At 42.7% G+C, this 26,468-nt stretch overlaps 1 protein-coding gene across 1 annotated transcript in view; it reads left to right on the forward strand.

Annotated features, from left to right (window-relative positions):
• PHLPP1 (PH domain and leucine rich repeat protein phosphatase 1) overlaps nucleotides 1-20,423 on the forward strand; it is a 221,752-nt gene extending 201,329 nt beyond the window's left edge. Inside the window, exons 14-17 of the mRNA XM_012556372.2 lie at nucleotides 8,117-8,221; nucleotides 11,867-12,061; nucleotides 14,695-14,923; nucleotides 18,271-20,423. Of these exons, the coding sequence (XP_012411826.1) occupies nucleotides 8,117-8,221; nucleotides 11,867-12,061; nucleotides 14,695-14,923; nucleotides 18,271-19,437 (1,696 nt within the window). The 3' untranslated portion in view covers nucleotides 19,438-20,423. The remainder of the gene's footprint in view (nucleotides 1-8,116; nucleotides 8,222-11,866; nucleotides 12,062-14,694; nucleotides 14,924-18,270) is intronic.
• The last annotated feature ends 6,045 nt before the right edge of the window (nucleotides 20,424-26,468 follow it).

Genomic DNA, 26,468 nt, shown 5'->3' on the forward strand with positions numbered 1-26,468 from the left:
CACATTCACCCCATCACATCATCCCAAAAGTCTTAAATCAACTCTGAGTCCAAAATCTCATCTTCGGAATCATCTAAATCAAATATGTGAGACTTTAGGCATATTCCTTCCTGGGGCAAAATTCCTCTTCATCTGTGAACCTGTGAAATCAAGATGACAAGTTATCTGTTTCCAAAGTACAATGGAACAGGCACAAAGTATACATTTCCATAACAAATGGGAGAAATTTGAGGGAAAGAAGAGATAACAGGCACCAAGCAAATCTAAAACCCTGCAGAACAATTTACATTAGCTATCAAGGCCTGAAAATAATCCTGTCTTCTCTGAGACCATCTAGGCAGTGGCCCTGCCCTCTAGGCTCTGGGTGTTGGCCATTCTCTGTGGGTTCTGGGTGGAGGCCCCTCGGCTCTGGGCTTCAGCTCTGCCTTCCAGAACCACTGGAATAGCAAGTCTGCACCCTCAGCTTTGGGCCACCCCATTCTAGTCTGAGTGGTGACCCCACCCTCTTGGCCCTGGCAGGCCCCATTCTTCAGCCCCTTGGGCATGGCAGCCCCATGCCCTTAGCTTTGGGTGGCAGCCCCATCCCCCAGCATACCTTAACAGCAGCCCCACACTCTGGAACCGAGTTGGTGGAGATCCGACCCTTTGAAACCTAGGCAGCTGTGTCCCTACCCTTTGAGATCCAAGAGTCAACGGCCCCACCCTTTGAGATCGCGGCAGCTCTGCTTCCCGTGTTCCTTCTAACAGTTCTGCTGAATCTCCAAACTACTCCAGGGATGGTCCTTTTCTTTCTCAGAGGACAATAGATGTAGCTCCTTTGGCCCGTTCCCTGCCTATAGAATTCAAAGAGGCAGACAATGTTCTTTCCTTTCATTCTTTCTCTGTCCCCTTCAGTCTAAGCGGATTGGTTTTCTGCTGTAGTAGTAGCTTAGATCCATTAGTCACAAGTTTAATCTCTTTAACAAAAGATTATGTAGCCACATCCTTGGTGGAAGTTCTAGAACACATGTCCTTAGTTTGTACAACAGAATTTTCCAAATCCTTAAGTTATGTTTTCATTTTGCACAGTTTATTTTTAAGTCCATCTGTTTCCTCTCGCGTTTTACTATAAGCAAGAAGGAGAAACCATGTGGCCCCTTCAAGATCTTGCTTAGAAATCTCCTCAGCAAGATACTCAAGTTCATCACTTACAAGTTCTACCTTCCACCAAACATTTGAACATAATTCAGACTAGTTCTTTATCACTGCATAAAAAGCATTGCCCCTCTTCCATTGTCCAATCACATATTCATCATTTTCTTTTAAATCTCACCAGAAGCACATTTAAAGTCCACATTCCTAGCAACATTCTGTTGCTGACACCGTATGTGTTCTCTAAGATGATAGAGACTTTCTCTGTAGCTCTCCTCACTTCCTTCTGAGCCCTCATCAGAATCACCTTTGACGTCCATAGTTCTACCAACAGTCTCTTCAAGGCAATCTAGGCTTTTACTATTAGGCACTTTAAAACTCTTCCATCCTCCACCCATTACCCAATTCCAAAACCACTTCCACATTTTAGGTATCTGTTAGAGCAGCACCGCACTCTCAGTACCAAATTCTGTATTAGTTATCTAGTGCTTCTATAACAGAAACACCACAAGGAAGTGGCTTTAACAAGCAGAAATTTATTCTCTCACATTTTAGGAGGCTAGAAGTTCAAATTCAGGATGCCGGCTCTAGAGGAAGGCTTTCTCTCTCTCTCGGCTCTAGAAGAAGGTCCTTGTGTCTTCTAGCTTCTGCTTCATGTGTCTTGGTATCTCATTTCCCCTATCTCTGCTGCTTAACTTGCTTGTTTAATCTCTTATATCTCAAAAGAGATTGACGCAAGTACACACTAACTCTGCCTCATTAACATAACAAATATGACCTTATCTTCATTAACATAATCTAATCCTTCCTGATTAACCACAGGCAGAGGTTAGGATTTACAGCACATATTTTTGGGGGACACAATTCAATCCATAACAGCATATTCAAACAGAAAAGAAGCAGATGTTAACATTTAACAAAAAAACTACAAATAATTACATGAAAACATCATGCTCAGCTTTATTAGTATATTAAGGAAGTAATAAAACATTTAAATGATAACATGTTTTCTCAAATTGCTGCTGCTGCTGGAAGACTATAAATTGAAAACAGTTGCCCTCTGTAGCAAGATTTTAAGCTTCTAAAAATATTCATACCCTTAGAGCAGGGTTTTCTACTACAAAAAAAAAAAGAAATAAAGTAATAATCAAAAATATGGTTTTTATTTTAGGCACAGGATAACCATCAAGATATTTCACATATTTAGTGTGAATATCAAATGACTTGGAAAAATGTTCATGCTGTAATTAGAAAAAAGATGCAAAACCGTATATACAGAATGACCCCACTATTATATATGCATAAGAGAAAATCTGTGTGTCAGCTTTTCGGCAATGAACGTACGTTTTTGGAGTGACCTGGGTGACTGTGGTGAAGCACACACATGTTCTCAGATAAGAAAAGTAGCAACAGTCAATGAAATCAGGGTGCCGGCTCTAGGGAAAGCCTTTCTCTGTTGGCTCTGGAGGAAGGTGCTTGTGTCTTCTGAGCTTCTACTCCTGGACAGTCTTCATATGGCTTGGCATCTCTCTTCCCTCATCTCTACTACGTAGCTTGCAGTGTTATTGCATGAAAACATTGCCTTCTGTTTAGCATCTAGAAGGTTGTGGGTTCTTAATAACCAGGAAGAGTTTCCATATCTAATGTGTTTCTTGTGCTGTTGATTCTCAGTGGGCCAGGGTAAGTGCATATGGTGGCTCTCACATGGGATTGAGCTCCAGCTCCTAAAGATGCTCTCAGCCTCATTGGAAGATGTACAGGAGCAAATATTCAGATCATTTCAGTTGACTGCACGGCCCTACTGTCTTCAGCTAGGCCAGAAATGAAAAACTGTTGCTTCACTAGAAAGTATTGTCAGCGGTTTTAAGAATTTTTTCGTTCCCGTTAATGATCAGGCTAGAAAATGGAATTTTTTTGTTTGAAGGCTCTGTGTTCTTTACTTATATTTATATATATCTTATATCTACATATAGAAAATACAAATGCCTTTAGAAATGAGCCTTCAGTTTTCCCTAGAATGCATGAAGATGTATGAGAACCTTAAGGTATGTCTTAAGGACTCCATCACATTATTTACCAATTTATATGGATAAAATATCATACCAGGTGATACAGAGAGTGAATCACAATGGGAAGTACAGCCAGAATGCTCCTTAGAGGCAAGAATGGCAAGACTTGGTCTTGCTAACTTTGGATATGTTGTCAGGAGGGACCAATCCCTAGCGAAGGTCATCATGCTTGGTAAAGGAGAGTGTCAGTGAAAAAGAGGAGACCCTCAACAAGATGGATTGCAATGGTGGCTGTAACAGTGGCCTCAAACATACCTATTTTTGTGAGGATGGTACAGGACTGGGCAGTGTTTCCTTCTGTTATACTTGAGGTCACTATGAGTCAGAGTTGACTTGACGGCACCTAACAACATCTTTTTATATGCCTCTCTTTAATTGATAAGATTGAAAACCTTGAAAACAGAACGTATAGCCCTCCTGTAAAATGAGGTATTAATTTGATTTGGGCCTTTTCTCTTGACACCATGTATGATTTATTTATTTTCAGTTTTTTTGGCATAATGGGAAAAGTGAATCTTTGCTGATAATTGAGAGTAGAAACTTTTTTAATCAAATATTTTTAAATTCCAGAGAAATTGTCATCATCTATTTCTAGAATCAAAGTGAATACTAGTTAGATATTGATTTACTTCTTAGAGTTGAATAGTTCTTAGTAAAGGTATTACATTTTTGTTATAATTTGGAGTTAGTGAATGCTAAGAGATACTTTACATTCTTGGGGTCATGACAAAAGTGTTTAAGTTGATAAGAGATGATACATATGTTTTTTCTTTTAAATAATAGGGGTCGGGGGGGGGACTGGTGGCAATTTACAAGTATCAGGATTTTATTTCACCATGTGGTAGCCAGTTATTTTTTTAAATATAATTTATTTTTGTTGTTGCTGAGAATATTCACAGCAGAACATACACCAATTCAACAATTTCTACGTGTATAAATTCAGTGACATAGATTACATTTTTCGAGTTGTGCAGCCATTCTCTCCCTCCTTTTTTTGAGCTCTTTCTCCCCCATTAACATAGACTCACTGCTTCCTAAGTTTCCTGTCTAACTTTTTGAGTTGCTGTTGTCAATTTGGTCCTATATAGATCGATATCCTAGGCATTAGTGAGCTGAAATGGATTGATATTGGTCATTTTGTATTGGACAACCGTGTGGTCTATGCCGGGAATGACAGCTTGCAGAGGAATGGCATTGCACTCATCGTCAAAAAGAACGTTTCAACATCTGTCCTAAGTACAGCGCTGTCAGTGATAGGATAATATTCATACACCTACAAGGAAGACCAGTTAATACAACTATTATTCAAATTTACGCACCAACCACTAATGCCAAAGATGAAGAAATTGAAGATTTTTACCAGCTTCTGCAGTCTGAAATTGACTGAACATGCAGTCAGGATGCATTGACAATTACTGGTGATTGAAATGCAAAAGCTGGAAACAAAGAAAAAGGATTGGTAGTTGGAAAATATGGCCTTAGTGATAGAAATGATGCCGGAGATTGCATGTTAGAATTTTGCAAGACCAAAGACGACTTCATTGCAAATAACCTTTTTTCACCAACATAAATGGTGACTATACAGGTGGGCCTCACCAGATGGAATACACAGGAATCAAATCGACTACATCTGTGGAAAGAGACGACGGAAAAGCTCAGTATCTTCAGTCAGAACAAGGCCAGGGGCCGACTGCAGAACAGACCATCAATTGTTCATATGCAAATTCAAGTTGAAACTGAGGAAAATTAGAACAAGTTCACGAGAGCCAAAGTATGACCTTGAGTATATCCCGCCTGAATTTAGAGACCATCTCAAGAATAGATTTGACGCGTTTAACACTAATGACCAAAGACCAGACGAGTTGTGGAATGACAACAAGGGCATCCATCATACATGAAGAAAGCAAGAAGTCATTAAAAAGACAGGAAAGAAAGAAAAGACAAAATGGATGTCAGAAGAGACTCTGAAACTTGCTCTTGAACGTCGTAGCTAAAGCAAAAGAGACAGATGATGAAGTCAAAGAGCTGAACAGAAGATTTCAAAAGGTGGCTCAGGAAGACAAAGTAAAGTATTATAATGACGTGTGCAAAGACCTGGAGATAGAAAACCAAAAGGGAAGAATGTGCTCAGTATTTCTCAAGCTGAAAGAACTGAAGAAAAAAATTCAAGCTTCAAGTTGCAATATTGAAGGAATCTATGGGGAAAATATACAGGAAGCATCAAAAAAAGATGGAAAGAATACACAGAGTCACTATATCAAAAAGAACTGGTCGATGTTCAACCATTTCAGGAGGTAGCGTATGATCAGGAACCGATGGTACTGATGGAAGAAGTCCAAGCTGCACTGAAGGCATTGGTGAAAAACAAGGCTCCAGGAATTGATGGAATACCAATTGAGATGTTTCAACAAATGGATGTAGCCCTGGAAGTGCCCACTCGTCTACACCAAGAAATTTGGAAGACAGCTACCTGGCCAACTGACTGGAAGAGATCCATATTTATGCCTATTCCCAAGAAAGGTGATCCAACCTAATTCAAAAGTTACGGAACAATATCATTAATATCACACACAAGTAAAATTTTGCTGAAGATCATTCAAAAGTGGCTGCAGCAGTATATCAACAGATCTGCCAGAAATTCAAGCCAGATTCAGAAGAGGACGTGGAACCAGGGATATCATTGCTGATGTCAAATGGATCCTGGCTGAAAGCAGAGAATACCAGAAAGATATTTACCTGTGTTTTATTGACTATGCAAAGGCATTCAACTGTGTGGATCATAACAAATTATGGATAACTTTGGGAAGAATGGGAATTCCAGAACACTTAATTGTGTTCATGAGGAACCTGTGCATAGATCAAGAGGCACTCGTTGGAACAGAACAAGGGGATACTTCATGGTTTAAAGTCAGAAAAGGTGTACTTCAAGGTTGTATCCTTTCACCATACCTATTCCATCTGTATGCTGAGCAAATAATCCAAGAAGCTGGACCATATGAAGAAGAATGTGGCGTCAGGATTGGAGGAAGACTGATTAACAACTTGCATTATGCAGATGATACAGCCTTGCTTGCTGAAAGTGAAGAGGACTTAAAAAAGCACTTACTGATGAAGATCAAAGACCACAGCCTTCAGTATGGATTACACCTCAACATAAAGAAAACAAAAATTCTAAAACTGGACCAATAAGCAATATCATGATAAACGGAGAAAAAGACTGAAGTTGTCAAGGATTTCATTTTACGTGGATCCACTATGAATAACTCATGGAAGCAGCAGTCAAGAAACCAAAAGATGCATTGCATTAGGCAAATCTGCTGCAAAAGACCTCTTTAAGGCGTCGAAAAGCAACGATATCACCTTGAAGACTAAGGTGCGCCTGACCCAAGCCATGGTGTTTTCAGTTGCCTTAATATGCATGTTTAAAGCTGGACAGTGAATAAGAAAGACCGAAGAAGAGTTGATGCCTTTGAATTGTGTTGGAGAGTATTGAATATACCATGGACTGCCGAAAGAACGAACAAATCTGTCTTGGAAGAAGTATAACCAGAGTGCTCCTTAGAAGCAAGGATGGCAAGACTACGTCTCACATACTTTGGACATGTTATCAGGAGAGAGCAGTCCCTGGAGAAGGACATCATGCTTGGTAAAGTAGAGTGTCAGCGTAGAAGAGGAATCCTCAATGAGATGGGTTGGAACAGTGGCTGCAACAATGGGCTTAAGCATAACAGCAATTGTGCGGATGGCACAGGACCGGGCAGTGTTTCATTCTGTTGTACATGGGGTCACTATGAGTCGGAACTGACTCGATGGCACCTAACAACAGCAACAACATATTTCGATCTTAAACGAGCACAGTGCTCAAAGAAGACATTCTTTACTAGTTAAGGTAAACTATTGTTTGGTTTTAAGAAGATTTCTTAAAAACCTGCGTCACATTTCTTATGACTTCCTATTGGGGGCACTGAATCCTTAAAAGAGTAGGCTTGTTTTTAATAAGCCCCATTTGAGAGTTTACTCTCTTAATATTTCAGTTTTGGTCCTATTGGCACGTGGGGGCTGAGGTGAGATAAGAACTTAAGTCATTAACAGTTATAAATATGTGTAATTAACTTGTAAAGAAGCCCTGGTTGTGCAGTGATTAAGCACTGAGCTGCAAACCAAAAGATCGGGAGTTCAGACCCACCAATGGCTCCATGGGCGATCTGTTCCCATAAAGATCACAGCCTTGGAAACCCTATGGGGCAGTTCTACTCTGTCATATAGGGTCGCCATGAGTCGGAATTGACTCAACAGCACACAACAACAATTATAATTCATTACAATCCTCTCCTTTGGTTCGTAAATTTAATTTTATGTACTAGTCTCAGCATGAGGGCTGTGCAAGTGAAAAGAAGAATTAGACACTTCAGGGGAGGACAGATCCTCAAAAATATTTGTTAAATATTTGAAGGCTTGGTGAGGAAAGAAGTTGGAAATGAACGTTTCAGAATTCTCTCACATCACCTAAACACAGTGTAACTGTGGTTTACATTTTGTTCTTTTCATATCTGAGTGTTCATGCTGTAAGAATACATCCAACTTCATACTTAGATTTTGTTTTCTCAAGCCAAGGTTGAGTGCTGTCCTTTTAATTCCCAGTAGACCAGCCATCTAGTGTTATCTGTGTGAAAATCCCTAATAACTGCTGATAAATGCCGACAAGAATTAATGTTCATGCTCTGTACATATGCCCGTTGGTTTTCATTATGAGGAGTAGCTGGTTCTTGCTGCTAGTAAATATTTCAGACACTAAACGCAGTAATAAATGGTAAGTACAGAGTGCTTTGCAGGTGTTTTTCTTTTCTAAGATAAGGGTAGCAATTCACATGTTTGGTTTGAATGATGCCTGTTTTCCTTCCTGTTTCTCTTTCTAGTAATATCCGTTGTTTCAAGATTGACCAGCCTTCAGCAGGAGACGCCTCAGGAGCCCCAGCCGTATGGAGCCATGGTTACACTGAAGCTTCCGGGGTGAAAAACAAGTAAGTTGGGTCAAACTTGGAGCAAGAACTACCTCCTGCCTGCCTCACTTCTTTAGTGAGGCAAAAACAAACCCAGTATTTGGCACATACTTTTCTCACGTGAAAGTTATTTGTGGAAGTTTCCCCAAAGTGGGGCTACGCCATGACTTATGTTTGGATGTTAAGCTAAGGCCCTGCTTGGCATCACATACTCTCTCTTTGTGAGAGTTGTTGCCAGGATACAGTATAACTGACACATTATACCTATGTGAGACTCCAGTGTTTGGAGAGGGCCTAAGTATTGAAATGCATCCCTGCTCTTTTGAAAAGCCTCTTTATCTGTCTCTGAAGCCTGTTTACCAAGCAAAACAGGGATAGTATTAAAGGAGAAGTAGCCTTGATTGTCCGTATTCCAGATCACTTACATGATTGACCTGTCAGTAGTTCTCTGGAGCTGTTTTTTACCATCTAAGTGAGCTTGGCAGCAACTTGATGTCCATTCACTTAGCATCAACTGCTTGCCTCACCACCAGGACCTGCCCATCTTAATTTCTTTTTCTTCTCTATTCTCACCAACCTTCCCTCTCTTAGCTACAAACATTGATTTTCCTGAGAATTGAGGTCAAGCTTTCCAGGTTTGCTTGTGTTTGATGAAGTTGCTGTTCTTATTGTTAAGTTTCATCATGTCAGCGTGGAGTCATAGCAACCCTGCGTATAACAGACTTTATGAATAACCTCGTTATGAAGAGGTGCTAATTACTAGAAAAGTAAAAAACCCAGTTGAGCCGACTCTGTGTGATCCCATGTGTGTCAGAGTAGAACTGTACTCCATAGTTTTCAGTGGCCTATTTTTTTTGGAAGTAGATCACCAGGCCTTTCTTCTGAGGCACCACTGGGTGAATTGGAACCTCTGACCTTTTGCTTAGCAGCCGAGTATGTTAACCATTTGCACCACCCAGGGAGTTCTAGTAGAGTTCTATAAATTAGAATATTTATAATTTAATCAAGGTATCAGAACACAAAGTATGAGAGCAGGGAAAGAACAGAAAGTAGGGAATGATCTAATAATAGCCAACATTAGTATTCAAGCCTAGATCCACATTAGAATCAATCAAGTGGAGAACTAAAAAAAAAAAATCCCCAACCCAGACCACTTGAATCTGCACCATTGACTCAGTAGAGGCAGCATAACCAGAGGAGACTCAGCTCCATTCTCCTGGGCTCTAGTTGTATTATTTCTTTGTGCTTCTCACTGTCTGTTGATCATTGTACTGGGGACAGGGAGAGAGTTAGTGCATGCTTTATTTAGGGCATTCAGAGTTACTTTTTGAAGATCAATCACTTTTTAGATTAAAGTACCTTATGTCTTGCTTACAAACACCAGTATGTGAAAATGCTTTCTAATTCCAGATCACTGATGTGAAATCCGAGACTGGCTTTTAAACATCTAAGGACATTAAAATTTATTACCAGTTCATATATATTCATGAAACAAGTGACCAGTTAGATGTGGGTTTTGTTGTTGTTGTTATTGTTTTTGGTGAAAATATACACAACAAAACATACACCCTGTTCGACAATTTCTACATGTACAGATCAGTGCCACTCGTTACTTTCTTACACATTGTATCACCATTCTCCGTCATCTCTGCCCGTATTGTTTCACCTCTGTTAGTTTTTACTCTCTGTGTCCCTTAAAGTTCTCATCTCTGCCTTAGAAATTGATTTAGTTGTTTTTTTCTTTTTTTAACTTGTTATACAGGTAGTCCTCGACCTACGTCGTTTGACTTACAACAAACCATACTTAAGACCGTCCTTTTTTTGTTGTACATCTTACCATTAGTAATATGTACTATGTACAATGTTGCAGCGCTAATTTGCTGATGTTATCATTCTCATGCCAACCCCCAAAGACAAATGAACATAAGATTTATAAAGATACTGATAATAAAAAGCAATAATAATGAAAACTTAAAAAAAAATGAGATATTCGACTTACATTAGAACTAACTTACGATGGTGAGTCATTGGAATGGCACCCCCTCGTAAGCTGGGGACTACCTGTATTGAAGAATAATGTAAGTGCAGGAGAGTACATAAACAATAAGTGTATAACTCTGTGAATTGTCCTAAAGTGGACACACCTCTAACCTGTGGTCTAGATGAAGAAATGGAACATTCCAGGCACCACCGAAGTCCCATGCCACTCCCTGCCCTTATTTAATCTCCCTTGCTTTTCACCCTTTGGTTTTGCCTGCAGAAGTTTCTCAAGTCTTTCGTTTTTGCATTGTAGATACAAGGGTAATTTAAACAAGTAGCTTGCTGCATGTGATCGTGGGAGGGAAGGACTATATGATCCCTGCCTCCAAGTCTCAGTAGATGTCTACTCTCATTTCTCCCTCCCTCCTGCCCCTCCCTTTCAGGTCATTTCAGACTCTTGAGGAAAACCCAAGCAGGGAGTGGCACTTGGAAAATTTGGTTCTTACTCAGACTGAAAAACAAAGAGAAAGGTTCAGAGGAAAAGAAATCCTAAGAATGATCACTACTGTACTTTTTTTTAAAAGCACATTATTTTCTTTAAAACAAAAACCAAAAAAACAGCCGCTTTCTGACTAGGAAGGAATTACAGGAGGAAGACAGAAGTATAAGGTGATTTAATGTCATAAAATTTAACTTTTTCCTAATTTCCATATAATTTAGGATGACTTGTTTTTCTTAATAAATGGAGGCAAGAATTTCAAAACACTAGGATAAAAGCTAGACTGACTGACTTTGAATCCGGGTTTTAGACTTATTTGCTATATGACCTTGGACAGTTACTCAACATCTTGCTTGATTTTCTCACCTGTAAAATGGCACTAAAAATATTACCTACCTTGTAGGGTTGTTAGAAGGATCATATGAGTTATATATGCATACCTATTTAAGTGTTAGTTACTACTGTTATTAATAATGGTTATGGTCATCATTTCTTATCCCAAATAAATAATAGGTTTGTATATGTGGTATATATGGTATCCACCAAAAAACAAAACCCGTTGCCATCGAGTCAATTCCTAATCATAGCGACCCTACAGGACAGAATAGAATGGCCCTGTAGGGTTTTCAAGGCTGTAATCTTTACGGAAGTAGACTGCCACATCTTTCTTCCATGGAGTGGTTGGTGGGTTTGAACCGTCAGCCCTTCAGTTAGCAGCTGAGCACTTTAACCACTGTGCCAACATAGCAGGTTCTTAATACATTTTTTTCTTTTTTATTAATTTACATACCATAAAAAGTCACAAGTTATATACAGTAAATATACTTTTTTTGTATATACACCTTTTTTTAGTGTGTAGTTCTGCAAGTTTTGACAAAAGAATATAGTCTTGTAACCTCCACCACAGTCAAGATATAGAACAGTTCCATCGCCCCCTAGAACTCCCCCATGCCCCTTTGTTGTCAGTTCTGCTCCCCACCCCTGTCCCTCATATAAATTAGCTGGGCTCAGTTTACCTATCTTTAATCTCTCAGAAGTCATGAAGAAAGAGCCAAGACCATGCCATCATAGTCTTTGAGCCCACATGGGGTCAACGAAGTTAGAAAAAAAAAAGAGAGAGTTGGGCTGGGGACGGATGGGGAAGGAAAGATGAGTGGACTTAGCACAAAAGCATTCTTGTGTTGCAGGTTGTGTGTTGCTGCCCTGTCAGTGAACAACTTCTGTGACAACCGGGAGGCCCTGTATGGTGTATTTGATGGAGACCGCAATGTGGAGGTGCCCTACCTTCTCCAGTGCACCATGAGTGACATTCTGGCTGAAGAACTACAGAAAACAAAGCATGAAGAAGAGTACATGGTCAATACATTCATTGTTATGCAAAGGTAAAACTTAAAGAGTCCCTGCTGTGTACTCTGGCTCTCTTTGAGTGTTTGCCCTCTGGTCAGAAAGATAGGTGCTCAGATACTGTTGTTGAACGCAGACCCGTAAGGTGCATCTGGGTAATTCAATGTTGCTCAGCATCAGGGGTGAACTACACTCCAGTGTGGTGTCCAGACAACCTTCTATGAGGCTGAGTTGATGATAGGAATTCAGTTTCTCTTAGAACTGGACCTCACAGTCCTGTCATGCTTCCAGGTTTCTCTAGAATGTTCACAACACCCCCTCCCCGAAATCAGGTGAAATCCAGAGGCTCCTTAGACCTTCCGATGTCTGGCCTTCTCTTTGAAATGTACCATTTCATTTCTATCCCTGTGTGTTCACCCTTATGAAATACTTTCAGTGGTTTGAAATACCACAAACCAATTAGCTTTGTGATCTTGAGATGGTCAAATTTTAGATTCAGGAGTAAAATCATTTTTCATATGTCGCCCCTGCCCACCTCCGCCCCTGCCCCTGTTATTCAGGGCAGTGTTACTAGAATCCTGGGCCATTTCCTAAAGCTTCCATCTGTAACAGAGCTTTAGGTCACCATAGAACTATGGAATGTTATTTGTAACTCTGAGGGCTAAATGTAATAAAGAGACCCTCATTCAAAAAATTGCTTGTTCTTTTGTCACTGTAATGGCTTTGGAGGGTGTAGAGGAATTCCCTGTTTCTAAATGTCATCCTGCAAACATTTGCTGAGGTGAGACCAACCAGAAAGTAAAGAAGAAGGTACTTGTGCTGGAAAGGTCATGGCAACACTGACGAGCTCTCTTTCTCTCCCAGTTCCCTTCCTTAATGATTTGTGAGAGGAAGTAGCTTCATAACAAGGGTAGAAATATCTGCTAAGGGTTGCTGGTTAAGAGCAGTCTTTAAAGTTATGCTGTAAGTCAAGAACAGTTCTTCTTAAAGAACTTGGTAGAGGCAGGCCGAGTTGGGCGTTCTACTGCTAAACTGGTCTTTCGGATTCTCAGTGTACATGCACAGCTGGCAATCAAATAATAAGAGCTAATATTTAGTGAGCCTGTGATATGTATCAGCCATTATTCTAAATACTTTACATGCTGAAATGTTAGCCAGTGAGATAGGTAATGTTACTGTTCTTATTTTACTTTGAGAAACTGAGGTACAGAGAGGTTAAACAAATTACCTGAGAGCTAGTAACTGGTGGAGTCGGGATTAGATCTCAGGCAATGAGTCCAGAGAATGTTCTCTCAGTTACTGAGCACATCTACGCTTCTGTTTTTACCGTCATCTTGTCCTAGAAAAGAAGCAAGTGCATATCACACACACAGACATGCACACACCACACCATACCACACACATGCCCTTCACAACCCCAGGAGGTCTGCTTTTTATGGACCCTCACATACAAAAACTAAGAAACCCAGACTCTGATTACTAGTACTGCCAACTGTACTTTTCACAAATACCATCCTGCTTCTGGATTTGCTAAAAGGAACCATTGTGCCTTTGAAAGGAAGAAACTAGAGCTGGCTTGGAAAGGTCTAAAGCCCAATGTGGTCATGCAAGTCCAGAAGCTAGGAGTTTAGAGATGCGATTGAGGGCCTATCTCCAGTATCTTTGCATACTTCTTACTTTCCGTATTTGTTAGTAGGGTGTGGGATGTGTGATGAGCTTTTTGATCCTTAGGGGAACTGTATGTTCTTTTGCATGATCTCCTGATTCACGAGGGTAGGAGCCCTGGTTTCCAATGCTAGCATTGCCACCTGATTCACCTAGCCATGCGATGTGAGCTGGCAGTACCTGAGAGTCTGCCTTTGTAAGACAGCAGAGGCTGAGTTACCCTTGCTCCTGTACTGCCCAGGAATGGCGGGGTCTGGGAGGTATTGTCCTTTGTGGGACATGTTATAGGAGTTCTTTGCCTCTATTGATTATGGGAACTTGTGTCCTAATAAGTCTGTGAATTAGTGGTCTCAAATAAAAGGATAAATCACAAGTGCTTTGGAGCCAGATTATTATTCGAAGGTCATGTGTGTGAATATTCTAGAGTAGACAGTACTGGTCCAGAAGGCTTCACTGTGTCAGGCAAGAGCATGGATGGTCCAAGATGGAAACATCTTATGAAAGAGAAGAGGTGGTCAGTCCTTTAGAAGTATATGCATCAGTGGACTTAGTATTTAAATTTAACCTGCTCTTAATTTAAGTGGTCCCTTCAATTTTCCTCTCCTGGGAGCAGAGGGAATTTAGAGGTGATTGGGAAGAGAAGTGGTCCTTTACTGCTATCTTTGGAGTACGCTGATAGGGCAGTTAGTGGCCTAGGGGTAACCAGCTGGACGCAGCAGTCCAAAGGCCTCCTTTATTCCAGATCAGCTCCTGTGGCTTCAGTGTTGAGGTGACGCTTCCCCCGTTGTGAGCAGCACCTCTGTGAGAGAGGTGTGTGAGGTTCGATTCAATGGGCGTTTTCCTCTGAGAAGTGGAGCAGTGCATACTTGGATGAAAGAGGCTGAATTGAATTCCTCGGGTTTTCTTTCTCCTAATCCTGTCCAGTGGTACAGTCTTTCTCTGTGTGGGAATTAACAAAATAGACCTGTGATGGATTGTGTTTAGGTTTTTACTCTTTGGATTCCAGGAAACTGGGAACTGCTGGGCAGAAACTTGGAGGTGCTGCTGTCCTTTGTCATATCAAGCATGACCCTGTGGACCCAGGTGGGTCCTTCACCTTGACCTCAGCTAACGTGGGCAAGTGCCAGACGGTTCTCTGTCGGAACGGGAAGCCATTACCTCTGTCTAGATCTTACAGCATGAGCTGTGAGGAAGAACTGAAGAGAATCAAACAGCACAAGGCCATCATCACAGAGGTGAGCAGAGAATGGTTCTCCTCAGGATGGCAGGGAGGGTCAGGGTCATGGCAGAAGCAAATTAAGCAGCATTTCCATTCAAAGAACATTCTTTGAAATTGGTTTAAAATTAAAATTCCATATCCATAGTGCCATAATGCAAATTCCTTGTGTGAGATGTCTAAGGGCATCATAATATATCGAATAATAAAGCATTTATCGAGCACGTCTGTTGCAGGTACTATGGTAAGTCCTTAATGGGCATGACTATATTTGACCCTCACAGCCAGTCTGGGAAGGCGCAGGTTTGTTTGGTGGTTGAAGGCCTTACCCCTGACATCACACTGCCGATATTCAAATCCTAGCTCTGCCACTTGTAGGCGATGACGGTTAAACCTCTCTAAGCCTTAGCTTCCCCATCTGTAAGGTGGGAATAGTGACGTATCTGTCCTATCTTACAAGGCTAGTGTTTCAAAACTACAGAAGCCTGAGCAAATGTAGCCAGGTATGGTTTGAGTTCATGCCTCCTGTGTTCTATGTCAGTAAGGCAGTGGTTCTCAACCAGGGCCATTTTGTCACCTAGGAGATGGTTGGCAATGTCTGGAGACATTTTTGATTGTCACAACAACTGGGAGAAGAGGGTGCTACTGGCATGTAGTGGGTAGATGCCAGTGATGCTATTCAACATCCCACAGTGCACAGGACAACAAAAAATTATTGGACCCCCCATAACAAACAATTATCAGGTGCAAAAAATCAGTAGGGCTGCTGTTGAGAAAACTTTTAGTGCAGTTATATTACAGTATAACAAAATACTTTGCCAGTGAAACTGCTAAGTGGGCTCTAGGAATTATACTTCAATTATTAATTCATCCCAGACTATAGATCACTGCTAAGTGCCTGAAAAATGATGTGAGGATTCAGAAGGGAGACTGGTACCACATCTGCCTACACGAAGTTTACAGTCTCGTAAAGGAGAGAAAACACCCAGATCTGTCTGGATTTCAAGATAGACTGTGGTGGGAATTTGTGGTCCAGTAGATTAAAAAAACGATTCCAGATAGGTTTTGATAAGGGACATAAGAAAGATATAGAAAGACTCAAGATATACCATGGGGTTCTGTGGAAACGGGTCTATGTTTTAGTTCCCTGCCTATTCTAGGAGCAGAGAGGATGAAAACGGGTCACTGTCCAGCATGCTAGGAAGCAGACAGACTGAGATTGTTCAGAAGGTATTGGAGGAAATGTTCCACAGTATGCCAGAGATGATGCAAGGGTTAATGATCTTTTGGGTTGAAATCCATGATGTACTTTCTCCTACAGAAATGAATCACAATTTGTCCTTCAGACATTCCCTTGTTCTTTGTGCTTTCTCTTCTTCACTTTTGTCTGCATTGCTGCGCACTCAGCCCCCTTTTATTTTCTTGCTACTCTACCTTGAGACATGCCTCCCCCACCCCACACACACACACTAAAACCATTGGTCCTGATGGGGAGAAGTCTAAGGTGTTGGGTAGAATAGGAAAGGTAGGTTTTGCCACGTTCCATCATCTGAGAAGCACAAATTACATCAGTAGAATGAAGAGAGTTTAAATGCGCTTGAAACCTTATTTTGCTAATTTTACCTTTAAGAATGCTACCTGAGTGTGAGTGTGACATGGAGGGTTTTGTGAAAAGTTGGGGAAGGCAGAGAGTTAAACTAAAACCTGTCACCCCCAGAACAACAAGCAAACACCTTGTGAAATCACAAAGGAAGGTGGTAGGGTGGACAGGAAATGGATATTCTCTGGAAGAAACACTCAAGGTAGATGGTGAAACCATCTTTGTATAGTTACCTCATCCTTGACACATACTAGAAGTTGCATTTGCTATAATGGAGCCTTTATTGGAAATAACCAAAACCAGCCCATTGCTATCGAGTCAATTCCGACTCATAGCAACCCTATAGGACAGCCTAGAACTGCCTCACAGGGTTTCCAAGGAGCAGCTGGTGGATTTGAACTACCAGCCTTTTGGTTAGCAGCCAAGCTCTTACCCACTATGCTACCAGGGCTCCCTTACCAGAAATAGGTGTTAAAAATAGGAGCAGGTACATTATAGCACTTTCCACAATAGCCAAAAGTTGGAAACAGTGCACCTGTCCATCATCAGATGAATAGATAAACAAAATGTGGTATATGCATACAATGGAATATTACTCAGCCATAAAGAGAAATGAAGTCTTAATACATGCCACAACGTGGATGAATCTTGAAAACATTATGCTGAGCAAAATAAGTCTCAAGAGGACAAATACTATATGATCTTACTTATGTGAAATAAGCAAATGTATAGAAACCAAAGGTTATTAGTGGTTAACCAGGAGTGGGAGAGGGAAAGCGAAGGGGGAGTTTTTGCTGAGAGAGCTTTGACTTTATGTTAATGGTGGTAGAATGATTTGTAAAAGAATAGTGATAATGGTTGTACAACATGCAGAACATAACCAATGTCACTGAATTATACAAGTAGGAATCGTTGAATTGGTGAGTGTTTTGTTGTGCATATTTTCACCACAGTAAAAAATAATAGATTAAAAAAAAAAAAAAACATGTATGGGGCAGATAGAGGCACTTTGTGGACCCGAGAGCCTCAAACTTGTAAGGATAGAGAACTGAACAGGTACGCTGGGTGAGTCCCCCTCTCCCCTCTGGCATTCCGAGTCGAGGTCTTTTTGTTGGCAAATGGTCAAAGACTTTGGCTAGTGATTCAAGTGGCATGAGCCCAACTGAACAAAAACCAGGGGACTTTGCCCTCTCCATCTGCCACCAGGAAATCAAGTTCAAGGAAATTATGAGAATTGGCCCTTCTTCAGGCCTGTGCATTCTTCCCCTGTTAGTCACACCAAGATTTTCTCCCCACACTAAGTACTGGGCTTCTTTTAACCTTCTTAAGTTTAAACAGTGTCTGTCTTGTCTTCTAGAACTCAGACAGTATTGCCATTCTTGGTTGATATACTGTTACAGGGAAACAGGACTGGGGGTGGGTGGGTATTATCTTGACTCACTTGTCTGTCTGCTCAGGAGTGGCTTATTTCAGAAAAGCTTAATCCTGTGGGTTTACAGGGGAGCTGATCAACCTGGATTGCCGTGTAAGGGATTAAATACAGATCTTGCTCTACCTAGTGTGAACATGGTTCCAATAAAGGGAATACCTGAAATAGTTTTCTTTGTCCCTGCTACTCCTGACTCACCCAGGGCTTTCTGGTGGCAGGGGACACTAACTGTTCACAAGAGGGGAGAAGTCCTGTCTGGTGGTCCTGTAGTCAGGAGGCCCGGAGGGAAGCCGCCCCATGTGTAGAGTGTTAACTGTCTGGCCTCTTCTTCCTCCAGGACGGCAAGGTGAATGGCGTGACCGAGTCCACCCGCATCCTGGGCTACACGTTCCTCCACCCCAGCGTGGTGCCTCGTCCCCATGTGCAGTCCGTGACGCTGACCCCACAGGATGAGTTCTTCATCCTCGGCAGCAAGGGCTTGTGGGACAGCCTGTGCATCGAGGAGGCCGTGGAGGCCGTGCGGAACGTGCCTGACGCCCTGGCCGCTGCCAAGAAGCTGTGCACCCTGGCCCAGAGCTATGGCTGCCACGACAGCATCAGTGCGGTGGTGGTACAGCTCAATGTCACCGAGGACAGCTTCTGCTGCTGTGAGCTCAGTGCCAGCGGGGCAGTACCTCCGCCCAGCCCAGGCATCTTCCCCTCCTCCGTCAACATGGTCATCAAGGACCGGCCCTCTGACGGGCTGGGCGTGCCCTCCTCCAGCAGCGGCATGGCCTCGGAGATCAGCAGCGAGATCTCCACCTCGGAGATGAGCAGCGAGGTGGGGTCGACAGCCTCTGACGAGCCCCCCTCCGGAGCCCTGAACGAGAGCAGCCCCGCGTACCCCAGTGAGCAGCGCTGCATGCTTCATCCCATCTGCCTCTCCAACTCCTTCCAGCGTCAGCTGTCCAGTGCCACCTTCTCCAGCGCCTTCTCTGACAATGGGCTTGACAGTGATGATGAACAGCCCATCGAGGGCGTCTTCACCAATGGCAGCCGGGTGGAGGTGGAGGTGGACATCCACTGTAGCCGGGCCAAGGAGAAGGAGAGGCAGCAGAGCCTGCTACAGGTGCCAGCTGAGGCCAGCGATGAGGGCATTGTCATCAGTGCCAACGAGGACGAGCCCGGACTGCCCAGAAAAGCAGACTTTTCTGCATTGGGGACCATTGGGCGCCGGAGGGCTAATGGCTCAGTAGCACCCCAGGAAAGGAGCCACAATGTGATAGAGGTGGCCACGGATGCACCTCTCCGAAAGCCTGGGGGCTACTTTGCTGCCCCAGCTCAGCCGGATCCTGATGACCAGTTTATCATACCCCCAGAGCTGGAAGAAGAAGTCAAAGAAATCATGAAGCATCACCAGGAACAGCAGCAGCAGCAGCAGCAACAACCGCAGCTACAGCAGCAGCCACCGCAGCGGCAGTATCCGATGGACCAGCTGCTGGACTATTACGATACACCACTATGACCTGGTCTGAACACTATTTACAAATAAACTAACCAAGAAAGACCGTGTTGCAAGAGTCTCCTAGGCTCACATTAAACCAGGGGTTTTACTCCACCTCCTTCTCCCACTTCCCTCCCCCAACCTGTCTTTGCAGCTAATCTGTAGGTTCTCTTTCTTTCCTGTTGTTTTTTTTTTTTTTTAATAGTAATTACCACTTTTCTTCTAGTGATGCTTTACCAATATGATTTAAATTTGTTAACTTCTTCCCCTAACATATCAGATGTGTAAAGACAAAGAACAAAAGTTTTAATATATTACAGAGAAACAGTTAATGTAATATTTTTTAAAATGGCTTTTTGTTGTTTCGTTTGTTCGGAAGGCAAGGCAGGTTGCAAGTGCGAAATGATGTAGTAATGTAATTCTGTATTTCTTTAGGGGAAAGGTTTTTTTTGTTTTTTTGTCTTGAAAATGATAGACATTTGTAGAATATGGAGACTAACTCCTAGGAGTTGCTTTACTCTGTCAGGTGACTTAAGTCACTGGGACTCACTAATTTTCTCTGCGAGAACAGTTGATTGAGATATTTCTATTGTAAACAGCTCAGTGTTGTATAATGATGCTTAAAACGTTTTGTAGTCTCGGCATAAGGACACAGCCTAAATGACTGACTTTCCTCTTCCCCCCTCTGCCCACCCCTTCCTCGTAACCCACCTTTAGTTCCTGACATGATGAGGCTGAGCAGCTAGAGCCTCGCTCTTCACGAAAGGGCGATCGATCGTAGGCCACAAGACGGGAACCTGCGCCCAGGAGTCTCTGAACCACCCCCCCAACCGCCCCTACCCCTAGACTCCGAGACACTTTTTAATTGTGTCCCTTACTGCTGCCACATCAGCATGACTGTATAGGGTTTAACTAGATTATTTACATACCAAGAGTTCTATTAAAGCAGAATGCACAAATTGAACAAGTCATAATTTTTGTTATAATAAACATAAAATTTACAAGTATCGGACCCATCTACGTTTGTCTCAGTAGCCAGATGTCTTGCAAACGATCACAGCCACCTTGGGTTTGGAATGAATGGATGGAATGTTGGGATTATCAGATATTTCTTTTTTTTTAAAGGGGAAAACACCCAGGACGTTAACCTAAATTGAATGAGGTAGTGGCATTAACCTTGACTAACAGCAGAAGTAGCTGATCGTACAACCTTTCTGTTTCTTGGTATTTTTGTGTAGCGTAGATGTTAAAGGGGGAAGAGGTAGAGGATACACTGAGGAGATCCCTGGAAACTTCTACTCTTGCAAAGCCAAGTTCATTTTCAGTTCCCTTGGGTCCCTAGATCACACAACCAGGTTAATATATCTTTTATTTGAACATTGAAAATCAAGAACTGGTTGGCTCACTCCTACCACTAGCAGAAATAGCATAGGTGCAACAGATTGCCCTTAGGAAATCTGACATTCCTAGCCGGCTTACCAGCCACATTTACACAACTGTGGACAGCCCACCTCCCAAACCCCGCATGTTGTGAACCACGTGGTGCAGATGCTGTTGGTCTTCTTTCCCCCACATGGATCAACTTCCCCCATAGACCCTGGCTTCCTTCTCAGGTCCTCCCATGAGTGGTACCTGGCTAGTTCAGTGACCAGGGCAATGAACATTTCTTAGCTCATGGGTTCAGTGACTAACTGTTCCTTCACCAGGTGGCCAGGTCAGTGGACTGGCTTTGTGATGTAACATCGGCACATCACTTATATGTAGGGCCACTTGCACACTGTCCTCCTTGGAAACCACTAAGGCCTCTGAAGAAGACTGAGCTCATCTCAGCCCAGCCCGTGGCCAAGTGAGCAAGACGTACAGAGCCTAGCAGGCACTCAGCTGTGAACTGGGGCCAAGCCCTTGGGGGTCACTGAGCCCAGCTCCACTCAGCAGAACCTGTCCACCTGCACATTCCCTGCTCCATTCCAGTGGAAGGCTCCTAGTTCACACCCCTGCTTTGTTCACCACAGGAGATCCAGGCTTACTTCCTCAGTTCTTAAATCCCCCTCCAGGAAGGGGTCATCTGTGGCCTTGGGTTGGAGCAGGCGCAGCCCTTCAGTGTGCATCTCGCTTCCACTCCAGCTCACTTTGAGAGTGGTCAGAACCTGCCGCCCTGAGTGTGGTAAGCTGAGGCAGCAGTCACTTGAGGATTCTATGGTGATCCCACAGTGGCTACTTGTGTCAGGAGCAGCCACTGGGGCCAGCAGGGCCCATCCACAGATGTGCCTGAGCTTCCTAGCTTTGTGGCTGTTGGAGAAGGGGGCCCAAGGCTTGGTATTGGTGTTCTCCTAAGTCCGCCAGTTTGGTCGGTGCTCGTTTCTGTGTTCACTACGTCAGTGAGTCACACTGGGCACACACTACCCTAAAGGTCCTGTGGAGATGAAGAGTAAAACTGTGCCTTTGGGAGTTGAGGGTAAATAGGGCACATAGATGGAAAGATGATTCAAGTGAGCGCATGCTAAGTGAGCAGAGAGCAGACACAGTACTAGGTTTCCATGCTCCTGCAGAGGAGCTTTCCCAATTATTTCTTGAGGAGTGTCATTTCATTTCTGTTCTTCAAGAGTGTCTTATGTTGTAGAACTGCTTATAAAACTAAAGAGCTTATTAATATTTGAAGACCCCTGGAACTATAAGACCTGTAGGGTGGAGGATTAGGAAGAAGGGCCATCCCTGCCTGTTGTATTCCCTCCTTCCTGCTGGGAAATCCAGATCACTGGGAAAGGGGGTGTGCAGTGGGAGTGGGTGGCAGCATTTAGAGCAGATGCTTAGAAGCTCTGATGAGGCTTACAGCTGGACTAGTAGAATTCAACTCCCGAATGAGGCCCCTCGAAGTGGTTTTGGTGTTGGATCAGCCACGTGTGTCCACGTGTGCTCTCAAGCCTCCTGCCCCGCAGCCACTGCCCACGGAACACTCACCAGCTTTACGTGGGCACCAGAGCCAGTCTCAATACCCAACCTGTTCTGACCTGTTTCTCTTGATTGCTGTTGTCACAGCACCACCTGCTGGCGAGATTAGACTTCGAGTGGAAATGTGCCTAATTTACTCTGTCTTTAGCTTCCCTCCACTCTCAGAAGAAACAAAGTTTGTTTCTTATTATTTTCCTGGCCACATGATAGAAAGCAACCCTGAGCACTAAGCAGGCAGAGACCTGTATTAAACCATATTTATGACACCCGAGGTTTCTGCTCTGTAAGGTTGTATAATTGATGACGGCTGGTTCCCTTGGCGACCACAGACTCTCCATGGGACATTGACATGCAGAAAGATCAAGAGGTGTAACCAGGATTGCACAGTGGAGCTGGGAGGAAGGAAATTAGATACCATCTCTGTTTTCGGTCCATTCATCGGTACTGTCTTCCTCTCCAAACAACACTTAGGGAGTTAACTCTAAACTCCATCATTTTAAGGCCAATCTCTAAAGCTCATCCAGTTCTCCTGAAAAAACCATTTGTAATATGCTTTGAAAGGAGCCCTGGTGGCACAGTAGTTAAAGCACTTGGCTGCTAACCGAAAGGTTGGCAGTTCGAACACACCAGCTGCTCCTCGGAAGAAAGATGTGGCAGTCTGCTCCTGTAAAGACTTACAGCCTTGGAGCCCTGTGGGGCAGTTCTGCTGTGTCCTGTGGGATTGCTATGAGACAGAATCGATGCAACAGCAGTGGGTGTTTTGATTTTTGGTTTAACATACTTTGAACCTTATAGGGCAATATCTAAAAGTCAGCTCACTGCCTAGTGGGGAGAAAGATTCGTTCTTATCCGATCACGTGAGCCCCCATGTGAGTGCCCATGAGAAAGTATTCTGAATTCATTCCAGACACACATCATAAGATAGAATTTCTATAGATTGGGGGGGTGGGGGGAGGGAATGTGATATCTGCCCTACTTACCTCCCCAGTGATCAAATCAGGTAATGTATTTGAAGTCGTTTGTAAATTGTTACTGTTAGGTGCCATCAAATAGATTCCAACTCATAGTGACCCTATGCATAACAGACCAAAACACTGTTTAGTCCTGTGCCATCCTCACAATTGCTATGTTTGAGCCCATTTCTGCAGCCGCTGTGTCAATCCATCTCACTGAGGGTCTTCCTCTTTTTCACTGATCCTCTACCAAGCATGATATCCTTCTCCAGGGATTTATCCCTCCTGATAACATGTCCAAAGGAAGTGAGATGAAGTTTCACCTTCTAAGGAGCACTCTGGTTGTACTTCTTCCAAGACAGATTTGTTTGTTCTTCAGGCAGTCCATTATTCAATATTATTCGCCAACACATAACTCAAATGCATCAATTCTTCTTCAGTCTTCCTTATTCATCGTCCAGCTCTGGCATGCATACGAGGTGAATATACCTCATGAAAATACCATGGCTTGGACATATTTGCTTTTTAACACTTTAAAGAGGTCTTCTGCAGCAGATTTGCTTAACGCAAAATGCTTGGCTGCTAACAGTAAAGTTGGCAGTTCAAATCTGCCAGATGCTTCTTGGGAGAAAGATGTGCAAGTTGGTTTCTGTAAAGATTACAACCTTGGAAACCTTATGGGGCAATTCTACATTTGTCAAAAGTAGAACTTTATTTAAGTGTAAGTAGTCTCGTCATTGTTGTAAATAAAGATCTAAGGGCGGTCAGGGAGAAAATAACTGGGGAGCACAGCAAAACTACCTTTTTAAGGTCAAAAGTCTACTACAGAAGGAACATCTGTTAGAATCATTACAGGGGAAGAGATGAGGTCATGGGAAAGTAGGCTTTTCTCATTTCTTGCCATTGAATTTCATTCTTCTTTCAATCCATCCCCCTAACACACATGTTGTGCAAACAAGTATATGCAAATTCTGTTTTATTTCATTATTGTCATTTCTCATGAACTGATTCCTATTCTCCATATTTGAAAATCGGCTCCAAAATGAGATTTTTTGTTTTTGTTTTCTAACCCCCTCGCTCCAATTTTAATACTAGAATTGCAACAAAGTACAGACTTATTTTGGCAAACCCATTGCCCTGATTCGTAGGTGAAACTATGAAATATAGTTAGCAGACAAAGCTTTGAGCTAGTAATCAGGACACATAGCTGGACAATGGATTCACCTCTAATTCACCATGTCTGGCAGTCACTGAGTGGTGCAAACAGCTGACACACTCGGCTGCTGAGAGGTTGGAGGCTCAAGTCCACCCAGAAATGCCTCAGAAGAAAGGCTTGGCAATCTACTTTCAGAAAACCCTGTGGAGCACAGTTCTACTCTGACACACATGGGATCTCCATGAGTTGGAATTGATTCAATGGCAACTGGTTTGGTCACTGTATCTGTCTACTCAACAGTGTTTAGATGGCATTGGTGAGAAGCCAGCACTGTGCTCGGCTCTGGGGTCACCAGTGTGGACCTTGAATATAGGTCTGAGTGTGATGTGGCTGGGATGACCTTGTGCAGTGTTGAAGTCTGAGACAGTAAGGACGGACCACAGGTTGAAAGGTTTGCACAAATGCCAAGCAGGTTCCTTGTAGAAGACTAAGGTTGAACAGTCAACAGGAGGAAATGGGTCCCTGAGGCTGTGTGGCAAAGTAGAAAGCCATGACGTCCCCTGCCCTGAATTTAAGCACCTGTAACAAGAAGTGCTTTTGTTGGGCAGTGGTCCACTAAAACACCGCGTCCTAGCCTGTTCATAGGGGAAACAACAGAGCACTTGGAGAATTTTCTTCCATCTCCCTATGACTAGGGTTACTTCCATTGTCAATCCTGTTTTTCTAAAGACATGGAAGTAAGACTGACTTAAAATTGAAATTTCAAGTACTTAAAATTTAGTCATTACTGTTTCTTAGGTCTCATCTCAGTAAACTTGTACTTTCCCCTAATTATCAATCTGTTGGGAAAAAAAGTTGAAATAGCAACTGAGATTTATTTTCCCAAATGTGACACCTCAAGATGTTGACTTTTCTTAAACTCATTCGTAGGTCATTTGCTTTTCTTTTTTTTTTTTTTTTTATTATTGTACTTTAGGTGAAGGTTTACCAGACAAACTAGCTTCCATTAAACAATTACTACACACATTGTTCTGTGACATTTGTTACCAACCCCACAACATGTCAACACTCTCCCTTCTCGACCTTGGGTTGCCCATTACCAGCTTTCCTGTCCCCTCCTGCCTTCTAGTCCTTGCCCCTGGGCTGGTGTGCCCCTTTAGTCTCATTTTGTTTTACGGGCCTGACTGATCTTTGGCTGAAGGATGAACCTCAGGAGTCATTTGCTTTTCTAGGTCTTTAAAAAAAAGGCTACACAATTAACATTTGGAGATTCTTAGACTACTTTTCCACATAATAGATCTTGCCCTGTAAGCCAGGAATAGATCAAGCACACAAAGTAAATGTCTTATTTGTGTTGTGATTTATAATTCTTACTAAAAATAACTCAAATAATCCTCCTCCCAGAGCACTTCAGAAGGTTGAAAATAGCTTATTTAAATGAGTGTCGAGGAGCCCTGGTGGCTCAATGGTTAAGCGCTCAGCTCTGGGGTCCAAAAGGTTGACGATTCGAACCCACCAGCCACTCTGCAGAAGAAAGATGTGGCAGTCTGCTTCCTTAAAGATTTCAGCCTTGGAAACCCGATTGGGCAATTCTACTCCATCCTGTAGGGTTGCTTTGAGTCAGAATCTACTCGACAGCAATGGGTAAATGGGTGTCACATCTCTGCAAACCTGTGGCACAATAAGCCACACGTCCTTCTTCCTCAGGAGCAGAAATATACTGGAGCCACTATCTCTCACAGGTCAACCCGTTAGCATTTTTTCCAGAAGCTTCTTCAGGAAAGTATTACAGTGTTATCTGCATGTGATTTGCATGTAACATTCACATAAACTTATATGAATTGCCCAGTTTTCACATCTGAATTTCATCATTAGATTCCTTGGATTACAGTGTGTTGCATTTTGTCTGTGCTCCTTCTCTATTACCGGTACATATTCTAAGGGGATGGGATGGTGTGGGTTGGGGACAGAAAGGGTGATGGGCCAGAATGGCT

The sequence above is a fragment of the Trichechus manatus genome, unplaced genomic scaffold (genome assembly GCF_000243295.1).
Source record: "Trichechus manatus latirostris isolate Lorelei unplaced genomic scaffold, TriManLat1.0 scaffold00063, whole genome shotgun sequence".
NCBI lineage: Eukaryota > Metazoa > Chordata > Mammalia > Sirenia > Trichechidae > Trichechus > Trichechus manatus.